The following is an 18,437-nucleotide window of genomic DNA, read 5'->3' as shown; positions in this document are numbered from 1 at the left end:
ATAACACAGTCCTGGTATCACCTGGGGAATCCTGTCCTCCCTCCCTTTTGGCTCCCATCATCCCTTCACCTCATACACCCAATTCCTAGAGCTTTGGGGCAATTCCAAGAGGACCAAGGGTTTGCTGGTTTGGGACGACAACTCCCATCGGTCCCAGGACCCCTAGTCCATATATGTAGCGGGGACAATGTGATTTGTGGTTCAAAGTGAAATCCAGGTTTGGGAAGCTTTGGCACAGATGCATGTGTTTGGAAACCTCCGAGCGATGAAAGAAAAAAGACCAGAAGACAGGGGAAAGGTGTGGAAATATAGATTTTCTTGTTGAAAGAGTGGCTCACATGTTGCAAAGGGATTCTGGTCCAGCAAATCAGCAACGATGGGTGCTTCTTGTGACGTCGCGGCTTCTCTTCCCTCCGTCTTACTTGGTGATTCTGGGGGTGATCATCTTGGGGAAGGAGTAGTACCTGCAGTCGGACGGAGGGACGAGGTCCAAGACGCTGGTGCAAAGGTTCTCCTTCCGGAATCCGGCCTCCACCAAGTGCGGCACTTGGGTCTCCTGCAGGAGGAGAATCCTAGAGTGGGAATCCTATGGATTGTGACCCCCAAAGGCCATCCAGTCTGACCCCCTTCTTCCATTAAGGAAGGCACCATACAATCCCTCTCCACAGATGGCCATCCAGTCCAACCCCCTTCTGCCATTAAGGAAGGCACCATCCAATCCTTCCCAACAGATAGCCATCCAGCCCCCTTCCGCCTTTAAGGAAGGCGCCATCCAATTCCTCTCCACAGATAGCCATCCAGTCCAGCCCCCTTCCGCCATTAAGGAAGGCGCCATCCAATCCCTCTCCACAGATAGCCATCCAGTCTAGCCCCCCTCCGCATTAAGAAGGCGCCATCCAATCCCTCTCCACAGATAACCATCCAGTCCAGCCCCTTTCGGCCATTAAGAAGGCGCCATCCAATCCCTCTCCACAGATGGCTGTCCAGTCCAACCCCCTTTTGTCATCAAGGAAAGCACCATCCAATCCCTTCCAACAGGTGGCCATCAAGTCTGACCCCCTTCTGCAAATTAAGGAAGTAACCATCCAATCCCTCCCCACAGATGGCCATCCAGTCCGACCCCCCCCCTTCTGCCATTAAGGAAGTCGCCATCCAATCCCTCCCCACAGATGACCATCCAATCCGAGCCCCTTCTGCAATTAAGGAAGATATTGTCCAAACCCACCCCACGCCATCCAGTCTGACCCCCTTCTGCCATTAAGGAAGGCACCATCCAATCCCTCCCAACTATCTGGATGCTAGACTCCCATTGATGCCCCTTACAATGGCATTCGCTTTTTTAGCTGCTGCGTTGCAAAATTAAAAATGAAGAAAAAAAACAATCACCTGAAACATCTTCTCAATGTCGGAGTATTGGGTCTTGAGGAGCTCGCCCCAGGAAGTCAGGTTGCAATAGGTGAGGACCCCGCCGGGTTTCAGGAGCCGATGGGCATGGCCCTGAGGAGAAAGGAAAAGGAGAAAAGGTTACACAGCTTGGGACAAAATGGCAAATATCTAGCAATGCAGTAGTTTAACTCTTCAGTGGAATATGCTGCCTGGGAGTCTGGTGGACTCTCCTTCTCTGGAGGCTTTGAAGCAGAGGCTGGATGGCCATCTGGCGGGAAAGATCGGATGGTTTCCTCCTGTCTGGCGGAAGGGAGATGGACTGGATGGCCCTTCTGCCTGGCAGAAGGATTGGACTGGATGGCCTTTGGGATCCGCTTCAAATTTAGGAGTCTATGACCCTATAGTCCTGATAATGCCAATGAAGCTGGATGGCCATCTGTTGGGAGGGATCAGATGGTGTCTTCTTGCCAGGCAGAAGGGGGTTGGACTGGACGGCTTTGGGGCCCATTCCAACTTTAAGAGTCTATGACACTATATTCCTGTTAATGTCTATGAAGCTGGATGGCCATCTGTTGGGAGGGATCAGATGGTGTCTTCTTGCCAGGTAGAAGGGGGTTGGACTGGATGGCCTTTGGGGTCCGTTCCAACTCTAGGAGTCTATGACCTTATAGACCTGCTAATATCTATGAAGCTGGAAAGCCATCTGTGAGGAGGGATTGCATGGTATCTTCCTGCTGGACAGAAAGGTTGGACTGGATGGCCTGTGGGGTCCCCTCCAACTCTAGGAATCTATAAGTCCCCTAGGGGAGAGAGGGCAGATTATAAATAAAGTATTATTATTATTACCTTATAGCCCTGCTAATGTCTATGAAGCTGGTTGGCCATCTTTGGGAGGGATCAGATGGTGTCTTCCTGTCGGGCAGAAGGGGATTAGACTGGATGGCCTTTGGGGTCCCCTCCAACTAGGAGTCTATGACCTCAAAGCCCTGCTAATGTTTATGAAACTGGATGGCCATCTGTTGGGAGGGATCAGATGGTGTCTTCTTGCCTGGCAGAAGGGGGTCGGACTGGATGGCCCATGGGTTCCTCTCCCAACTCTAGGAATCTATGACCTTATAACCCTGCTAATGTCTATGAAGCTGAATGGCCATCCGTCGGGAGGGATCGCATGGTGTCTTCCTGCCTGGCAGAAAGGTTGGACTGGATGGCCCGTGGGGTCCCCTCCAACTCTAGGAATCTATGAGTCCCCTAGGGGAGATAGGACTGGTTATAAATAAATTATTATTATTATTATTATTATTATTACTACCTTGTAGCCTGCTAATGTCTATGAAACTGGTTGTCAGTTTTTTGGGAGGGATCGGATGGTGTCTTCCTGCCTTGCAAAAAGGGGTCGGACTGGATGGCCCGCGGTTCCCCTCCAACTCTAGGATTCTATGACCTTATAGCCCTGCTAATGTCTATGAAGCTGAATGGCCATCCGTCGGGAGGGATCACATGGTGTCTTCCTGCCTGGCAGAATGGTTGGACTGGATGGCCTTTGGGGATGCCCTTCCAACTCTATGATTCATTTAAGTCTAGAATGCAGACCCAGCAAATGCCAGATTTTCCAGGTGGATTTCATCTGGTCTCTCCCTTGGTAATGTTATGAATTGTGGGACTAACAGGGGGGAAAGCCATTTGGAGAAATCTTGTTTGGAGGGGAATAGGGATTTTCTCCCCTGTAGCTACTTCCTTTGTGCAAAGAATGGGCCTCAATCCTGGGCTCCTGAGGCTGCCTTTGCAGTTCTGATCCTCTCCAATGCCTTGGACAAGACCTTTTCGACTTGCAGCCTTCCAGGTATTTGGGAGTCCAGCTCCCAGAATTCCTGGTCATTAGACAAGCTGGCAATAGGGGCTTCTGGGAGTCGGAGTTGCAAATGTATGGAGGGCCACAGGTTGAAGAGGCCTGCCTTAAAACATCCTTTTTCTGTCCCCCGTAAACAAAGAAACGACTCTCCAAGAAGCCTCTGGATTGGCAATCCTTGGGTACAGATCGCGCAGACACCCACAATCATCGTGCCTGTGCAAAAGACACCGAATTTCATAAATATGATCCAGCTTTGCTCCACCGCAGGTGTCCACTCCTTAAGAACTCTTAGGAAGTATCTGGGGAGAGAAAATTCAACCCCATTTAATGGCAGCTGCCTCTTACCTTGATGAAGCCAAACTGGTGAGTATGCCAGGTCTCTGCCGAGAGGGGGTATGTGTCGTAAAGGATTCCTGTAGTGGGTAAGAAGATAATACTATAATAATAATCTATATAAATAAAAATGTAATGTTCATTTGTGGGATTAACAGAACTCAAAAACCACTTGACGAATTGACACGAAATTTGGACACTACACCCCTAACAGATCAACGAGTGACCATCACTCATAAAATACCCCCCCCAAAACAGTGGAAAGGATTTAAACCCCCCCCCCCCAAAAGCTAAATGATTAAAAACTAAATAACAATACAAAAAAAAGGGAAGGAAAAGGGAGGGAAGGAAGGGGAGAAAGAAAATAAGAAAGAAAGAGAGAAAGAGGGAGGGAAAGAAGGAAGGAGAGAGGTAGAGAAAGAAGAAAGGAGAGGGAAAAGAAAAAGGGAAGAAAGGAAAGAGGTAGAGAAGAAAGGAAAGAGAGAAGGAAAGAAAATAAGGGAAGGAAGGAGGAAGTGAAGGAAGGAGGGAAAGAAGGAAAGAGAAAGAAGGAAGGAAAGACAGAAGGAAGGAAAGAGGTAGAGAAGGAAGGAAGGAGAGAAAGAAAGAAAAAAGGGAAGGAAGAAAAAAGTGAGCGAAGGAAGGAGAGAAAAAAAGAAGAGAAAAAGGGAGGGAACGTAGGCCACAGCAACGTGTGGCCGGTACAGCTATTATTATTATTATTATTATTATTATTATTATTATTCGCCAATACATCACACAGTCCTAGACACTTGGGAAGTGTCCGACGTGTGATCCAACACAACAGCCAGCAGAGTGTCTGCTGTGGACTCATCTTGTTGTGTTTCAAATAATAATAATCTATACACATAATAAAAGTGAAAATATGTGTGTGGCTGGGTGTCCACTTAAACAGACAAGCTCCTGCTTCCATGAATGGCTATAACTCCCATTGCTCAGGACACATCGATGGCCCTCCTTCCAATGACATTGCAGGTTATAGAGAGCGCCATGAACATGCCCAAGAGCCCTGCCAATGTCCTCCACAAACGCTATACTGCCCACCACTCAAGTGAAGGCTTTGACACAGGGATTTCATCCTATATTTTATATGTTTCCTCCACCACAGACATCCCAGTGTTTCTTACTCTCTCCACTGGTGTGGATTTTGCATGACTCCGATTACCGCCTCTCCCTTAACCCTTTGTATTCTTTTCTATGGCTCCAGCAAACAGAGGAATTGATCAGCAACTGAGCATACTGGAGAGGTTCGGAGAGAATTCACCATGAATTCGTAGGAGTTGTAAGTACTGGGATGTATAGTTCACCTGCAATCTAAGAGCATTCTGAACAACAGCAACAATGAATCTGGAATTAACTTGACACAAAGAACCCCCATGACCAACAAAGCATACTGGATATCTTTGGAGGGATTTATACAAGTTGTAGTTCACCCTACATCCACAGCACACTCTGAACCCAAACAATGATGGATCAGGACCAAACTTGGCATTCAAACCCAATAGGCCCAAATTTGAATACTGGTGGGTTTTGAAAATTGACTTATTCAAATAACCTGGGCAACGCTGGGTACCCAAGCTAGTAGTAATAATAATAATAATAATAATAATAATAATAATAATAACTTTATTATTATTCTTTATTTGTAGACCTCGAAGGGATCTACAAATAAAGCATATACGGCAAACATTCAATGCCAATGAGAAGACATATAAACAAATTACATCAAAAGAGAACACATCAAACAATATAAAACTCCTAACTTTAAACTTGATTTCAGGCAAAAATTAATCAAATAATAACTTAAATAACCCAAACAGACATAATCACATAGTATACATTTACCACAGGATAAAACATCTAAAACAAACAACTAAAACCCTATAGAGAGATGGGATGGTTTTCAACAACCAACAGGCTAAAATCAATTCCAGTATCTAGACAGGATTTAACATAACTAGGCAAGGATGTATATTGAGACATATTAGTCTCCCTCCTCTCCGTACGCCAGCGTGCATAGGAGGGTTTTTAGCCATTTTTTAAAGGTGAGGAGAGACAGGGCAGTATTTAGTTCTTTCGGGAGGGAGTTCCAGAGGTGGGGTTCAACCATGGAGAAGCCCCCCCTCTCATTCCCACCAGCCAGGCTTGAGACAGAGGTAGGACTGAGAGAAGGGCCTCCTTTACACATGGGAAAGCTTGTGCCACTTTGTATACAGAGATGCGGTTTTGCAAATAGTCTGGGCCTGAACCATTTAGGGCTTTATAGGTAATGACCAGTACTTTGTATCTATCCCAGAAGCGGATGGGAAGCCAGTGGAGCTGCCGTAACATGGGAGTTGTTCTCTCATGATACAATGCTCTAGTTAGTAACCTGGCTGCCGATCTCTGAACTAGTTGCAGCTTCCGAACTGTCTTCAAAGGCAGCCCCATGTAGAGAGCATTGCAGTAGTCTAGACAGGAAGTAACCGCGACTGGTGGGGATGAGAGACAGGGCCTTCTCGGTGATTGTTCCCCGGCTATGGAACTCCCTTCCTTGTGAGATCAGGTCGGCCCCCTCCCTCCTGTCCTTTAGAAGGATGGTAAAAACTTGACTGTGGGACCAAGCTTTCGGGTCAGGGCAATGAAGCGACAATGGGAAAGATGACAGGGCCAATTGGATTTGATGCAGATGGCTAGGACGGTTTTAAATTGTGTTATTTTAAATGGTGTATTTTAATATTGAGATAAATGTTTTTTAATGTTTATGTATTGTATCCAGGCATTGAATGTTTGCCATGTATATGTTGTGCTCCGCTCTGAGTCCCCTTCGGGGCGAGAAGGGCGGAATATAAGTGTTTTAAATAATAAATAATAATAAATAACCAAGGCATGGACCACCATAGCCAGATCAGGCGTCTCAAGGTACAGGCACAGCTGGTGCACAAGTTTTAACTGTGTGAAAGCAGTCTTGGCAAATGTTGACATCTGAGGTTCTAGGGCAGTGGTTCTCAACCTGGGGTCCCCAGATGTTTTTGGCCTTCAACTCCCAGAAATCCTAACAGCTGGTAAACTGGCTGGGATTTCTGGGAGTTGTAGGCCAAAACATCTGGGGACCTACAGGTTGAGAACCACTGTTCTAGGGTCAGTGATGAGTCCAGGATCACCCCCAGACTGTGGACCTGAGTTTTCAGAGAGAGTGTGACCCTGCCCAGCATAGATTGTAATCCCACACCTTGATCCGCCTTCTGACTGACGAGGAATACCTCTGTTTTGTCTGGATTTGTCTTCAACATATTAGCCTTCATCCATTCCATTACCGATGACAGGCACTGGTTCAGGGGTAAGACGGCATCCTTGGTATTCAGTGGAAAGGAGTAATAGAGTGGGGTGTCATCTGCGTAAATTTGACACCGAACTCCAACACTCTGGATTATCTCTCCCAGCGGTTTCATATAAATGTTGAATAGCATGGGGGGCAGAGTGGAACCCTGAGGGACATCACAGTTCACCCACCAGGGAGTTGAACAGGAGTCCCCCAGCACCACCATCTGGGTCCGACTCTCCAGGTAGGAGCGGAGGCACTGTAAATCAGTGCCTCTCTGTCATATCCTGGAGAGACAGCCAAGAAGGATACCATGATTGATGGTATCAAAAGCCACTGAGAGGTCCAGGAGGTCTAGAAGGGACACACTCCCCCCATCTACCTCTCTTCGTAGATCATCCACCAAGGCGATCAATGCCGTCTCTGTCCCATACCCAGGCCTGAAACCAGATTGAGACGGATCCAACTTTTAGGAATATCTGGCTACTCAAAATGAATTGAGATGGAGGATCATAATGTTTGACACCCCTGTAAAGCTCTGTGCATCATAACTTGCTCATTCAGGAGTGGCGACTCCAGCAGAATAGCTTAGAAAAAAAGGAAACCTGGACTATGGGTAGTTGGTGGGTTTGCGCAGCTAACCAGGGATTCAATTATGAGAAACCATAACGTGGTGGGGCTTTGCTGCCACATCAAAGGCCCCTCCATTACGGCTGCCGCATACAACATGCAAACCAACTGTCGCTCTGGGCCAGAGTGAAGAGAGGGGAGGCCAAGGGACCTCCATCTTGTCTCCTGGATATGCCATCAGCTGGAGACCCCTCTCCCGAGCACCAACTGTTGCTCTGGGCCAGAGTGAAGAGAGAGGGGGCCAGGGGACAGTTCCACCTTGTCTCCTGCGCCATTCTAATAATATAATATAATATAATATATTGCACATATATAATATTTGTAATATTATAATGTAATGTAATATAAGATATTATAATTATATATTTATATTACATGTAATATTACTAATAATATTACGATATCATGGTATGGTGCAATATATAGCAAGGTTTAATGCTGATATTGTACTATGCTAATAATATAATATATTGTATGTAATATATACCTTGAAAGCTGCTCTGAGTCCCCTTCGGGGTGAGAAGGGCGGCATATAAATGTTGTAAATCAATAAATAAATATATAAACCCATTCTTACCGTCAAAATGTTCAGAGGGCAACGTCGGGACAACGTCTTCCCACAATCCTTTCAGAGGGACGACCTTAGACAAGCAAAGGGAGAATCAATGAGTGACCAGGCACTGACCCTTACTCGGGAACTGAGAGGAGCAGGTTGCAAATTAACCCAAGTGGGTTGCCCAACATGAACTGCACCACACTTTGCTTCCCAAATACTTCTGTTAAAAACGACCCCAAGGCACTGACTGAAGGCTTGTTGACGACATCCCATTGGCACCGCAATCTGGACCTCAAACCGGATGCAGCAATCATTAGAAAGGGGATGGTTCTTGTTGTAAAGAGTGTCCCTGGGTGGATCTCCACCATCGGAGGAATGCCGTTTAGCATCTCTGTGGCTGCCGTTATGTAATATCACATGAAGGCACCAGCAAAAAGTACTGGAGGTCTTTGGGGGAAAATTCACCTTGATTTGGGGGAGTTGTAGTTCATCTACATCCAGAGAGCACTGTGAACCCAAACGCCAATGAATCTGGACCAAATCTGGCATGTGATATGCCAAAATTTGACTACTGGATATGCCAAATTTGAAATTTGGCATATCAGGTATTTGATACCTGATATGCCAAAATTTGACTACTGGAGGGGTTTGCGGGGAACAGACCTTCCTTTCTGAGAGTTGTAGTTCACTCACAACCAGAGTAACTGTGACCTACGCCGCTGATGGACCTGGACCAAACTTGGCACACAGAACCCCCATGACTAACCCAACTTACTGGAGGCTTTTGAGGGGACTGACTCACCAGTGGGAGTTATAGTTCATCCTATAGCCAGAGAGCACACTGAACCCCACCCATGATGCGTTCAAAACAAACTTGCCCAACATAACAAACTTTAAGCACTGATGGAGTTTTTCAGGGTTAACCTGGCATGATGGGAGTTGTAGTTCACTCACAATCGCATACACTCTGTACAATTAAAATCCGACTTTTTCAAATAACTCGGGCAATGCCAGGGACCCAAGCAAGTATTAAAATAAAATACAAGACAAAAATCACACAAAGCATAATAACACCCAGAAATAAGATATAAATAAATATTAAGCATTAAAACATTTAAAATTAATTACAATTATAGTATATTTTGCTAGATTCTTCTCATTATGAGGAAGACCCCCAATTTGAAGGTCAAACAGTTATTCCTTGTGTATAATCTGAACAAGATGTCTCCCACAATTCATGGTTTTGGGGTGCCGACCCCTCCAAAAAGACCAAAACAGGTGTGGAAGAATATGTTCATTTTACAGGGCTGTGGATCTATAAATCAATGGGTTCAACTGGCTATTCAGGCAGGATTCTAACTGGGTGAGTTCGAGCTCAGTTATCATGTATTTGGGCCGCTTTGAAAACCTGGCAGAGGGATATCTTGGCCGAATGGGTTTTGCTGTACCATTATTACCCAAACCTGACTGCGTTGTTTACCAAAGATGCAATGCGGAACAACACAGAGGGAGGAAAATAGGGGTGGTGTTGAAGTCTATGGAGCTCATACCTTGTGAGGCTGCGTTTTGGCCCATTCCTGTAGCCGCTGAAACACCCCTTCATTGCACTCGATGATCCAGTGCTCCTCGATGTCGAATGACTCAATTTTGGTGGCAGCGATAGCCATGCCGAAGCCCACCTCCAAGACCCGGCCACCTGGGGAAACATATCCCTTATTTATTTGTTTGTTTGTATGTTTGTTTATTGTGTCAGAAGCAAATTGAGAATACAGTTATAATGTATAGAAAAACCACAAACAAAGTCAAAAACTTGGCATTATACTAAATTTCCTTTGGCCAGAAGCTGGCCACTTGGAGGGCCTCTGCTGTGGCTGTAAGAAGGTCCTCCATTGTGCATGTGGTGAGGCTCAGACTGCAGTGTAGTAAGTGGTCTTGGTTTGCTCTTCTCCACACTCGCATGTCGCGGACTCCACTTTGTCGCCCCATTTCCTAAGGTTGGCTCTGCATCTCATGGTGCCAGAGCGCAGTCTGTTCAGTGCCTTCCAAGTCGCCCAGTCTTGTTTGTGCCCAGGAGGGAGTCTCTGATCCAGTCTCAGCCACTGGTTGAGGTTTTAGCCTGCCATTTTTGGACTCTTGCTTGCTTAGTGTTCCTGCAAATATCTCTGTGGATATTAGGAGGAGATTTCTTGATTCAAGGTGTTGGCTTGCTGGCTGATATCCAAACAAAGGATGGGCTGGAGATGTCAATGCGTTGGTCCTTTCATTATTGACTGCTACTTCCCAATGGATGTCAGGTGTTGTGCTACTAACTAAACGGTATAATTTCTCCAGCAGTATTGGGCATAGACATCTTGTGATAATGCGGCATATCTCACTAACAGCCACATCCACTGTTTATACATGGTGAGATGTATTTCATACTGGACATGTGTATTCAATAGCAGAATATGTGCTTGCTCCATCAATGTTTAGCATTTACACAAATGATCAGTTACTGCCAGAAGGGACAGAGCATTTCATCTATGCTGACAATCATGCCATCACCACTCAAGCAGAGAGCTTTAGGTGCTCTTACTACCTACTACAGGGAAAACCAGCTGATTCCTAATCCATCTAAAATACAGATGTGTGCTTTTCACCTTAAGAACAGACAAATATCTTGATCTCTGAGGATTACCTGGGAAAGAATCCCACTGGAGCAACGCAGCACAACAAAATGCCTGGGAGTTACTCTGGACCGTGCTCTGACTTATAAGAAGCACTGCTTGAATATCAAGCAAAACGTGGGTGCTGGAAATAATATTGTATTAAAGTTGATCACAACTGGGGATCACAACTAGACACAGTGAAGATATCTGCCCTTGCGCTTTGCTACTCTGCTGCTGAACATATCCCTGGCATAGAAACGTCCCTCCAGTCCAACCCCCTTCCACCAAGCAGGGAGACATAATTCGAGCCCTCTCAACAGACAGCCATCCAGCAACTACTTAAAAATCAGCATTTGGTAAGTTCTCCAGACTGATTGGTATCCAATTTCACAGTATCAGATGCAACTCTGTAATTTATCACAGAGTTACATCAGAATACAATTCTATTGTATGCTGGGACTAGAAGTCAGAGTTGGAAGAAACCTCGTGGGCCATCCAGTCCAACCCCATTCTGCCAAGAAGCAGGGAAGTCGCATTCAGAGCACCCCCAACAGATGGCTGTCCAGCCTCTGTTTAAAAGCCTCCAAAGAAGGAACCTCCATAACACTCTGGGGCTGAGAGTTCCACTGCTGAACAGCTCTCATATTTAAGAAGTTGTATTTGTCTTGTTTCATTCCTTTCCTTCTGTATTAAATGAGATCTTTCTGCCTGGAAAAGTCAGATTCAAAACCACTTTTAAAAACCCATCTTAGAAAAACAAAATAACTCCAGTTGAGGACTTTGACACACAGCTGTCAGAAGGAATGCCTGAACCTTGAAGGGAACCACAAGTGTTGACAAAGGGACAGATACCACTGTCTCTTAACTCTTCACTCTTCTTAATGTCGCAAGATCCTCAAATATTGTCCCAGATTCCTAGCTCTCTGGATGGGAACCCTTTGACCAACAAAATAAACAGGGTTGTCAACAACAATGTTGTTACTTCCTGGGTCTAGTACCAAAATGAATCCGGTAAGGAACAACCACAGTATTTTCCATTGTGTTGCTGAGGACAAAGTGTGTGTGTGTGTGTGGGGGGGGGGGGGTAGAACTGAGGGGAAAGGAAGAGAAACCAGGACATTTGAAAAGTAGCCAATAAAGTGGGACTGCAGAGAATCAATTGGAATTGATTTTGCCAAACTGGGACACTTGGAAGTTATGTTGCCAGCATAGGGAGACCCAATAGATCAGGTCCTCAAACTAAGGCCCGGGGGCCAGATGTGGCCCTCCAAGGTCATTTACCCGGCCCTCGCTCAGGGTCAACCTAACTCTGAAATGACTTGAAAGCACACAACAACAACAATCCTATCTCATCAGCCAAAAGCAGGCCCACACTTCCCATTGAAATACTAATAATTTTATATTTGTTAAAATTGATCTGCATTTTAATTATTTATTGTTTTTAAGTGTTTTTGCACTACAAATAAGATACGTGCAGTGTGCATAGGAATTCATTCATGTTTTTTCAAATTATAATCTGGCCCTCCAACCGTTTGAGGGACTGTGACCTGGCCCTCTGTTTAAAAAGTTTGAGGACCTCTGCAATAGATCAATGCAATTTACACCAGTGTTGTCTTATGTGTATGTTGAACTTAACTGAATTATATGAAAGTGTAGATGGGGCCTGAGCAGGCTCCGTTTCTTGTGCGTCAAAAGAATCGATCTTGGAGGTTTATACAAGAAGGGTTAGGGCTTTCTGTCACAGGCTTTGTTTGCCATGGCTCCCAAAGACCGTAACAGGTGCAAACAGCCCTAAAAGGGGAGCCAACAGGGCCGACCGTACCTTTTGAAGCAGCCACAGTGGCCAGGGCGTGCATGTAAGGGGTCTCCCAGCGCTCCATGACCGGCTTCCCTAGGATCTCCAAGTGGGTGTCCGTTGAATCATAGCCAGCACCGGCAGCTTTCCATGAAGCCTTGCAATCCTCTCCTTCCCGAAAGATCGGAGTGGCAAGTCCAGCGGTGGAAGCCATGCCTGGAGTTTGAAGGAAAGAGTTGGACAGAGAGAAGGGAAAGCCGTTAGACTAGGAGGACTGCCAGAAAAGAAGAAGCTCTTGGCCTCTGAGTGGGATTTAAATAGACACAAGGGGCATACCAAGGGGGTGTTGTGTGTGCAGAAACAGCTGAGTCTGCACATGAGAAAGGGGCTCGCCAAGTTTGGATCTGGCGCTGGAGACACCTGCTGGAGGAACAGATTAATTACGGGTTGTTGTGAGTTTTCCAGGCTGTATGGCCATGTTCCAGAAGCATTCTCTCCTGACGTTTCGCCTGCATCTATGGCATGTATCCTCAGAGGTTGTGAGGTTAATTACATTGTGAGATTAATTATGCTTTAACAAAGCTGCCAACAAGGCATCATGCTATAAATTCCTTATCCTTACCACCCTTTATCCTCAGCTAGAATTCCTCAGCATTAGAAGGATGGTGAACGGCCGGAGAAACGTCGATTTTCAGTGTCTCAAGGCAATGGAAGCTTAGCTGTGGGGACACCTTTAATCGTTTAATATTATTATTAATAATAAGTTCAATAGTTTAATAATAATAATAATAATTTCAGATTACAGGCGCTGTCTTCATAGCCCTCTCAGCAGCTTATGATATTGTAAACCATCACCTCCTCCTGAGAAAAATGTATAATATCACAAAGGATTACCACTTCACCTTCATAGGAAATCTGCTACAAAACAGGAGCTTTTTTGTTGAGTTCCAGGGCCAGAAATGCAGATGGCAAAGACTGAAGAACCCCCCTGCCTCAGGGGAGAATGCTTGTTCCATCAGTGTTCAACAAGGTATTTTACCCAGCCCTCGCTCAGGGTCAACCTAAGTCTGAAATGACTTGAAAGCACACAACAACAACAAAAATCTTATCTCATCAGCTGAAAGCAGGCCCACACTTCCCATTGAAATACTAATAATTTTATATTTGTTAAAATTGTTCTTCATTTTAATTATTGTATTGTTTTTAAGTGTTTTTTCCACTACAAATAAAATATGTGCAGTGTGCATAGGAATTCATTCACGTTTTCTTCAAATTATAATCGGGCCCTCCAACAGTTTGAGGGACTGTGACCTGGCCCTCTGTTTAAAAAGTTTGCGGACCCCTGATATAGACAAATGATCAGCCATTGCCTGAAGGGACAGAGCATTTCATCTATGCTGATTGTCGTGTCCTCACCGCCCAAGCAGAGAGCTTTGAAATGATGGAACAGAAGCGCTCTGAACCTTTAGGGGCTCTTACTGCCTATTACAGGGAACACCAGCTGATTCCTAAACCATCTAAAATGGAGACATGTGCTTTTCACCTTAAGAACAGAAAAACACCTCAAGCTCTGAGGATGACCTGAGAAGGAATCCCACTGGAGCATTGCAGCACACCAAAATGCCTGAGAGTCACTCTGGACCGTGCTCTGACTTACAAGAAGCACTGCTTGAACAACAAACAAAATGTGGGTGCTAGAAATAACATCATACGAAAGCTGACTGGCACAACCTGGAGATCACAAGCAGACACAGTGAAGACATCTGCCCTTGTGCTTTGCTACTCTACCGATAAATATACAAGCCCAGTGTGGAACACATCTCACCACGTTAAAACAGTGGATGTGACTCTTAATGAGATATGCCACATTATCACAGGATGCCTATGACCAACATCGCTAGAGAAATTATACTGCTGGTATTGCACCATCTGACATCTGTCAGGAAGTAGCAGCATGTAATGAAAGTACCAAGGCAGTGGCATATCCTCTGTTCAGATATCAGTCAGCACGCCCATGCCTTAAATCAAGGAATAGCTTTCTAAGATCTAGAGAGATATGAGCAGGAACAGCGCAGCACACGAGAGTCCAAAAGTGGCAGGCTAAAACCCAGAAGCTGTTCAGGTCCTGAACCCGTGCTTGGCTGCTATGATGGTCTGGATGAGGGTGAACAAGCTAAAACTGAATCCAGACAAGACAGAGGTCCTCCTGGTCGGTCATAAGACCAAAAAGGATATAGGGTTACAGCCTGTGTTGGCCTCTACAAACACAGGTTCGCAGCTTGGGAGTTCTCCTAGACTCATTGCTGAGTTTGGAACCTCAGGTTTCAGCAGTGGCCAGGGGAGCTTTTGCACAATTACAACTTGTGTGCCAGCTGCGCCCACACCTGGGGTTGCCTTTGAAGATGGACCAGAAGCTTCAATTATTCCAACAGGTAGCAGCCAGATTTCTAACTGGGGCAGCATACAAGGAGCATACTACTTTGTTACGTCAGCTGCACTGGTTGCCAATCTGCTACCAAGCCCAATTCAAAGTTCTAGTTTTGGCCTAAAAAGCTCTATATGGTTCTGGTCCAACTTACCTGTCCGAACGCATCTCCCTCTATGAGCCTACAAGAGCTTTAAGATTGGCTGGGGAGGCCCTGCTCTCTGTCCCAACCTCTTCACAAGTGCGATTGGTTGGGACGATAGACAGGGCCTTCTCAGTGGTGGCCCCTCGGCTGTGAAACTCCCTCCCCAGTGACATCAGACAGGCCCCATCCCTCCTGGTTTTTAGAAAAAAAACTTAAGACCTGGCTATTCTTGCAGACGTTTGGTGAATAGGAAACTACAGAATGAAACTTATAACTACTTGAGTAATGGACTATGGATTATGGAAAACAATTTAGATGTGAGATTATGACTCGGCATTTTATATGATTTTAATCTGTTTAATTGATTGATATGTGCTTTAATTGCTTCTAGGTATAGATTGTCTATATTTTGATGAGATGTGTTTATTGTTTATCTGTGTGGCATTAAATTGAGTCCCCTCTGGGGTAGAGAAAGGCGGGGTAGAAATGAAGTAAATAAATAAAAAAATAAACTTCAATGAGAAACTTCCTCCTGGGCACACAGAAGGCTGGGCGACTTAGAAGGCACTGAACAGACTGTGCTCTGGCACCATGAGATGCAGAGCCAACCTTAAGAAATGGGGCTACAAAGTGGAGTCCATGACATGCGAGTGTGGAGAAGAGCAAACCACAGACCACGTACTACAATGCAGCCTGAGCCCTGCCACATGCACAATGGAGGACCTTCTCACAGCAACACCAGAGGCAGTCCAACTGGCCAGCTTCTCTGGTCAAAGGACATTTAGTATAATGCCAAGTTTTTAACTGTTTTTTATACATTAAAACTGTAGTCTCAATTCATTTCTGACACAATAAATAAATAAATAAATAAGCTAGATATCTTTTGGCAGCATTAGGAGGATAGTGAAGAATGGCCAGAGAAACATTGACTTTCAGTGTCACAAGGCAATAGAAGTCTGGCTGTGAGGTCACCTTCAATGGTTTAATAATAATAATAATAATAATAATAATAATAATAATAGGGAACATAGTAAAGTCCTTGCTAAAACTAGTTTCCTTCAAGCTAAACTAATATGGTTCTGATTCGGATGATATGAAAGACCACAATTCCCTGTGTAAACCTACCAGAGCTTTAAGATTGGCAAGCTGAAGGCTTCATCTTGAGAAACAAAGCTTTCTTGGTGACTGCTCCTTTGCTTTAGGACGCCCTTCCATGAGAGGCCGAAAAGGTGACTAGAAAACCAACCAACACTAATTTCAATACCACCCTCTGAAAAAAAAAGAAAAAAAAAGAAAACCTTTATTTATCTATTATCGTAGGTATCCAGCGATCCCTGGTGTTTTGCAGGGATGCAAAATGAGAAATAGTATGTGCTTTGTATTAGATTTTAGAAATGGTCCCATTAGGAATACATATGGCTCCCTGGCAATAGGTTACACACAGGAACTACAACTCCCATCATCCAGGGTCAACCCCCCCAAAAAACAACAGTATGTAAAGTTGGTCATGGTGGGTCTGTGTGCCACGTGCTGGGTTTTAGCGTGCCACTTTTGGACTCTCGCTTGCTGAGGTGTTCCTCTGAGTATCTCTGTAGATCTTAGAAAACTATTTCTTGATTGAAGGTGTAGGCGTGTTGGCTGATATCTGAGCAGAGGATGGGCCGGAGATGTCACTGCTGTTGTCATTTCATTGTTGGCTGCTACTTCCCGGTGGATGTCAGTACCTAAACAGTATAATTTCTCCAATGGTGTAGGGCGTAGACATCCTGTGATAATGCGGCATGTTTCATTAAGAGCCGCATCCACTGTTTTAACGTGGTGAGTTGTATTCCACACTAGGCATGCATATTCAGCAGCAGAGTAGCAAAGTGCAAGGACAGATGTCTTCACTGAGTCTGGTTTTGATCCCCAGGTTGTGCCAGTCAGTGTTCGTACGATATTATTTCTTGCATCCACTTTCTGCTTGATAGCCAAGCAGTGCTTCTTGTAAGTCAGAGCACGGTCCAGAGTGACTCCCAGGTATTTGGGTGCGCTGCAATGCTCCAGTGGGATTCCTTCCCAGGTCATCCTCAGGACTCGAGGTGCTTGTCTGTTCTTAAGGTGAAAAGCACACGTCTGTGTTTTAGATGGATTAGGAATTAGTTGGTTTTCCCTGTAATAGGCAGTAAGAGCTCCTAAAGCTTCAGAGAGCTTCTGTTCAACCATTTCAGAGCTCCCTGCTTGGGCAGCGATGGCATGATCGTCAGCATAGATGAAACACTCTGTCCCTTTTGGCAGTAGCTGATCATTTGTGTAAATATTACACATTGATGGAGCAAGTTTTTAAGGTACTCATTATGCACAGAGCATTTATATATATATAGCTAGATTATTATTGTTACATTACAATCTATATATATATAAATGCTCTGTGCGTAATGAGTACCTTAAATGAAGGAAATCACACCAAATTTGACAACAAAAGGTCTCACAACACAAGGGGTGACCATCACTCAAAAAATTATGATTTTGTCATTTGGGGGTTGTAGTTGCTGGGATTTATAGTTCACCTATAATCAAAGAGCATTCTGAACTCCACCAATGATGGAATTGAACCAAACTTGGCACACAGGACTCCCCTGACCAACAGAAAACACTAGAAGGGTTTGGTGGACATTGACCTTGAGTTTGGGAGCTGTAGTTCACCTACATCCAGAGAGCACTGTGGACTCAAACAATGATGGATCTGGACCAAACTTGGCACAAATACTCCATATGCCCAAATATAAACACAGATGGAGTTTGGGGGAAATAGACCTGACATTTGGGAGTTGCAGTTACTGAGATTTATAGTTCCCCTACAATCAAGCATTTTGAACCCCACCAACGACAGAATCGGGGCAAACTTCCCACACAGAACCCTCGTGACCAACAAAAAATACTGTGTTTTCTGGTGGACTCTGGCGACCCTTCTGACACCTCCCTGGTGACCCCCCCCCCCCCGGGTCTTGACTTCCCAGGTTGAGAAATGCTGCCTTAAGGCAATCCAGTCCAGCTCCCTTCACCATAGCAAGAAAACATAATCAAAGCCCTCCTGACAAAGGGCCATCCAGCCACTTACACACACATATATGTATATGACAGATGCAGTATCATAGATTTGAAAGGGGCCCCTAAATAAGGACAATGATATGTTGCATGTTCCAGAGTAGGCAAACCAGACAATCTTCACATCAACATTGGCAAAGAAACAGTAAGAAATACTGTTTACCCACAAGGAGAAAGACATTACATATATTAGAAACCAACACTTTCTCATTATTTTATTTTCCAGATCACCAGACTGGGCCACAGCAACATGTGGCAGGG

The 18,437-nt window shown here is 45.0% G+C and overlaps 1 protein-coding gene across 2 annotated transcripts; it reads right to left on the bottom strand.

Annotated features, from left to right (window-relative positions):
* Nucleotides 1–294: 294 nt before the first annotated feature.
* GAMT (guanidinoacetate N-methyltransferase) lies at nt 295–16,316 on the bottom strand. 2 transcript variants are annotated; one of them, XM_067473437.1, is made up of 7 exons: nt 16,215–16,316; nt 12,547–12,735; nt 9,627–9,772; nt 8,098–8,161; nt 3,581–3,648; nt 1,387–1,497; nt 295–556 (listed from the first exon to the last, which is right to left on the bottom strand). In XM_067473437.1, the coding sequence occupies exons 2-7, from the start codon at nt 12,731–12,733 to the stop codon at nt 419–421; spliced, it is 714 nt and encodes a 237-aa protein (XP_067329538.1). In that variant the 5' UTR covers nt 12,734–12,735; nt 16,215–16,316; the 3' UTR covers nt 295–418. The 2 variants fall into 2 exon arrangements, with proteins under 2 accessions (XP_067329538.1, XP_060641000.2); XM_060785017.2 differs by lacking the exon at nt 16,215–16,316 and adding an exon at nt 12,856–12,936.
* Between the last annotated feature and the right edge of the window lie 2,121 nt (nt 16,317–18,437).

Source organism: Anolis sagrei, chromosome X, assembly GCF_037176765.1.
Source record: "Anolis sagrei isolate rAnoSag1 chromosome X, rAnoSag1.mat, whole genome shotgun sequence".
NCBI lineage: Eukaryota > Metazoa > Chordata > Lepidosauria > Squamata > Dactyloidae > Anolis > Anolis sagrei.
The sequence above is the reverse complement of the archived record's forward strand: the minus strand, read 5'-3'. Positions and strand labels throughout refer to the sequence as shown.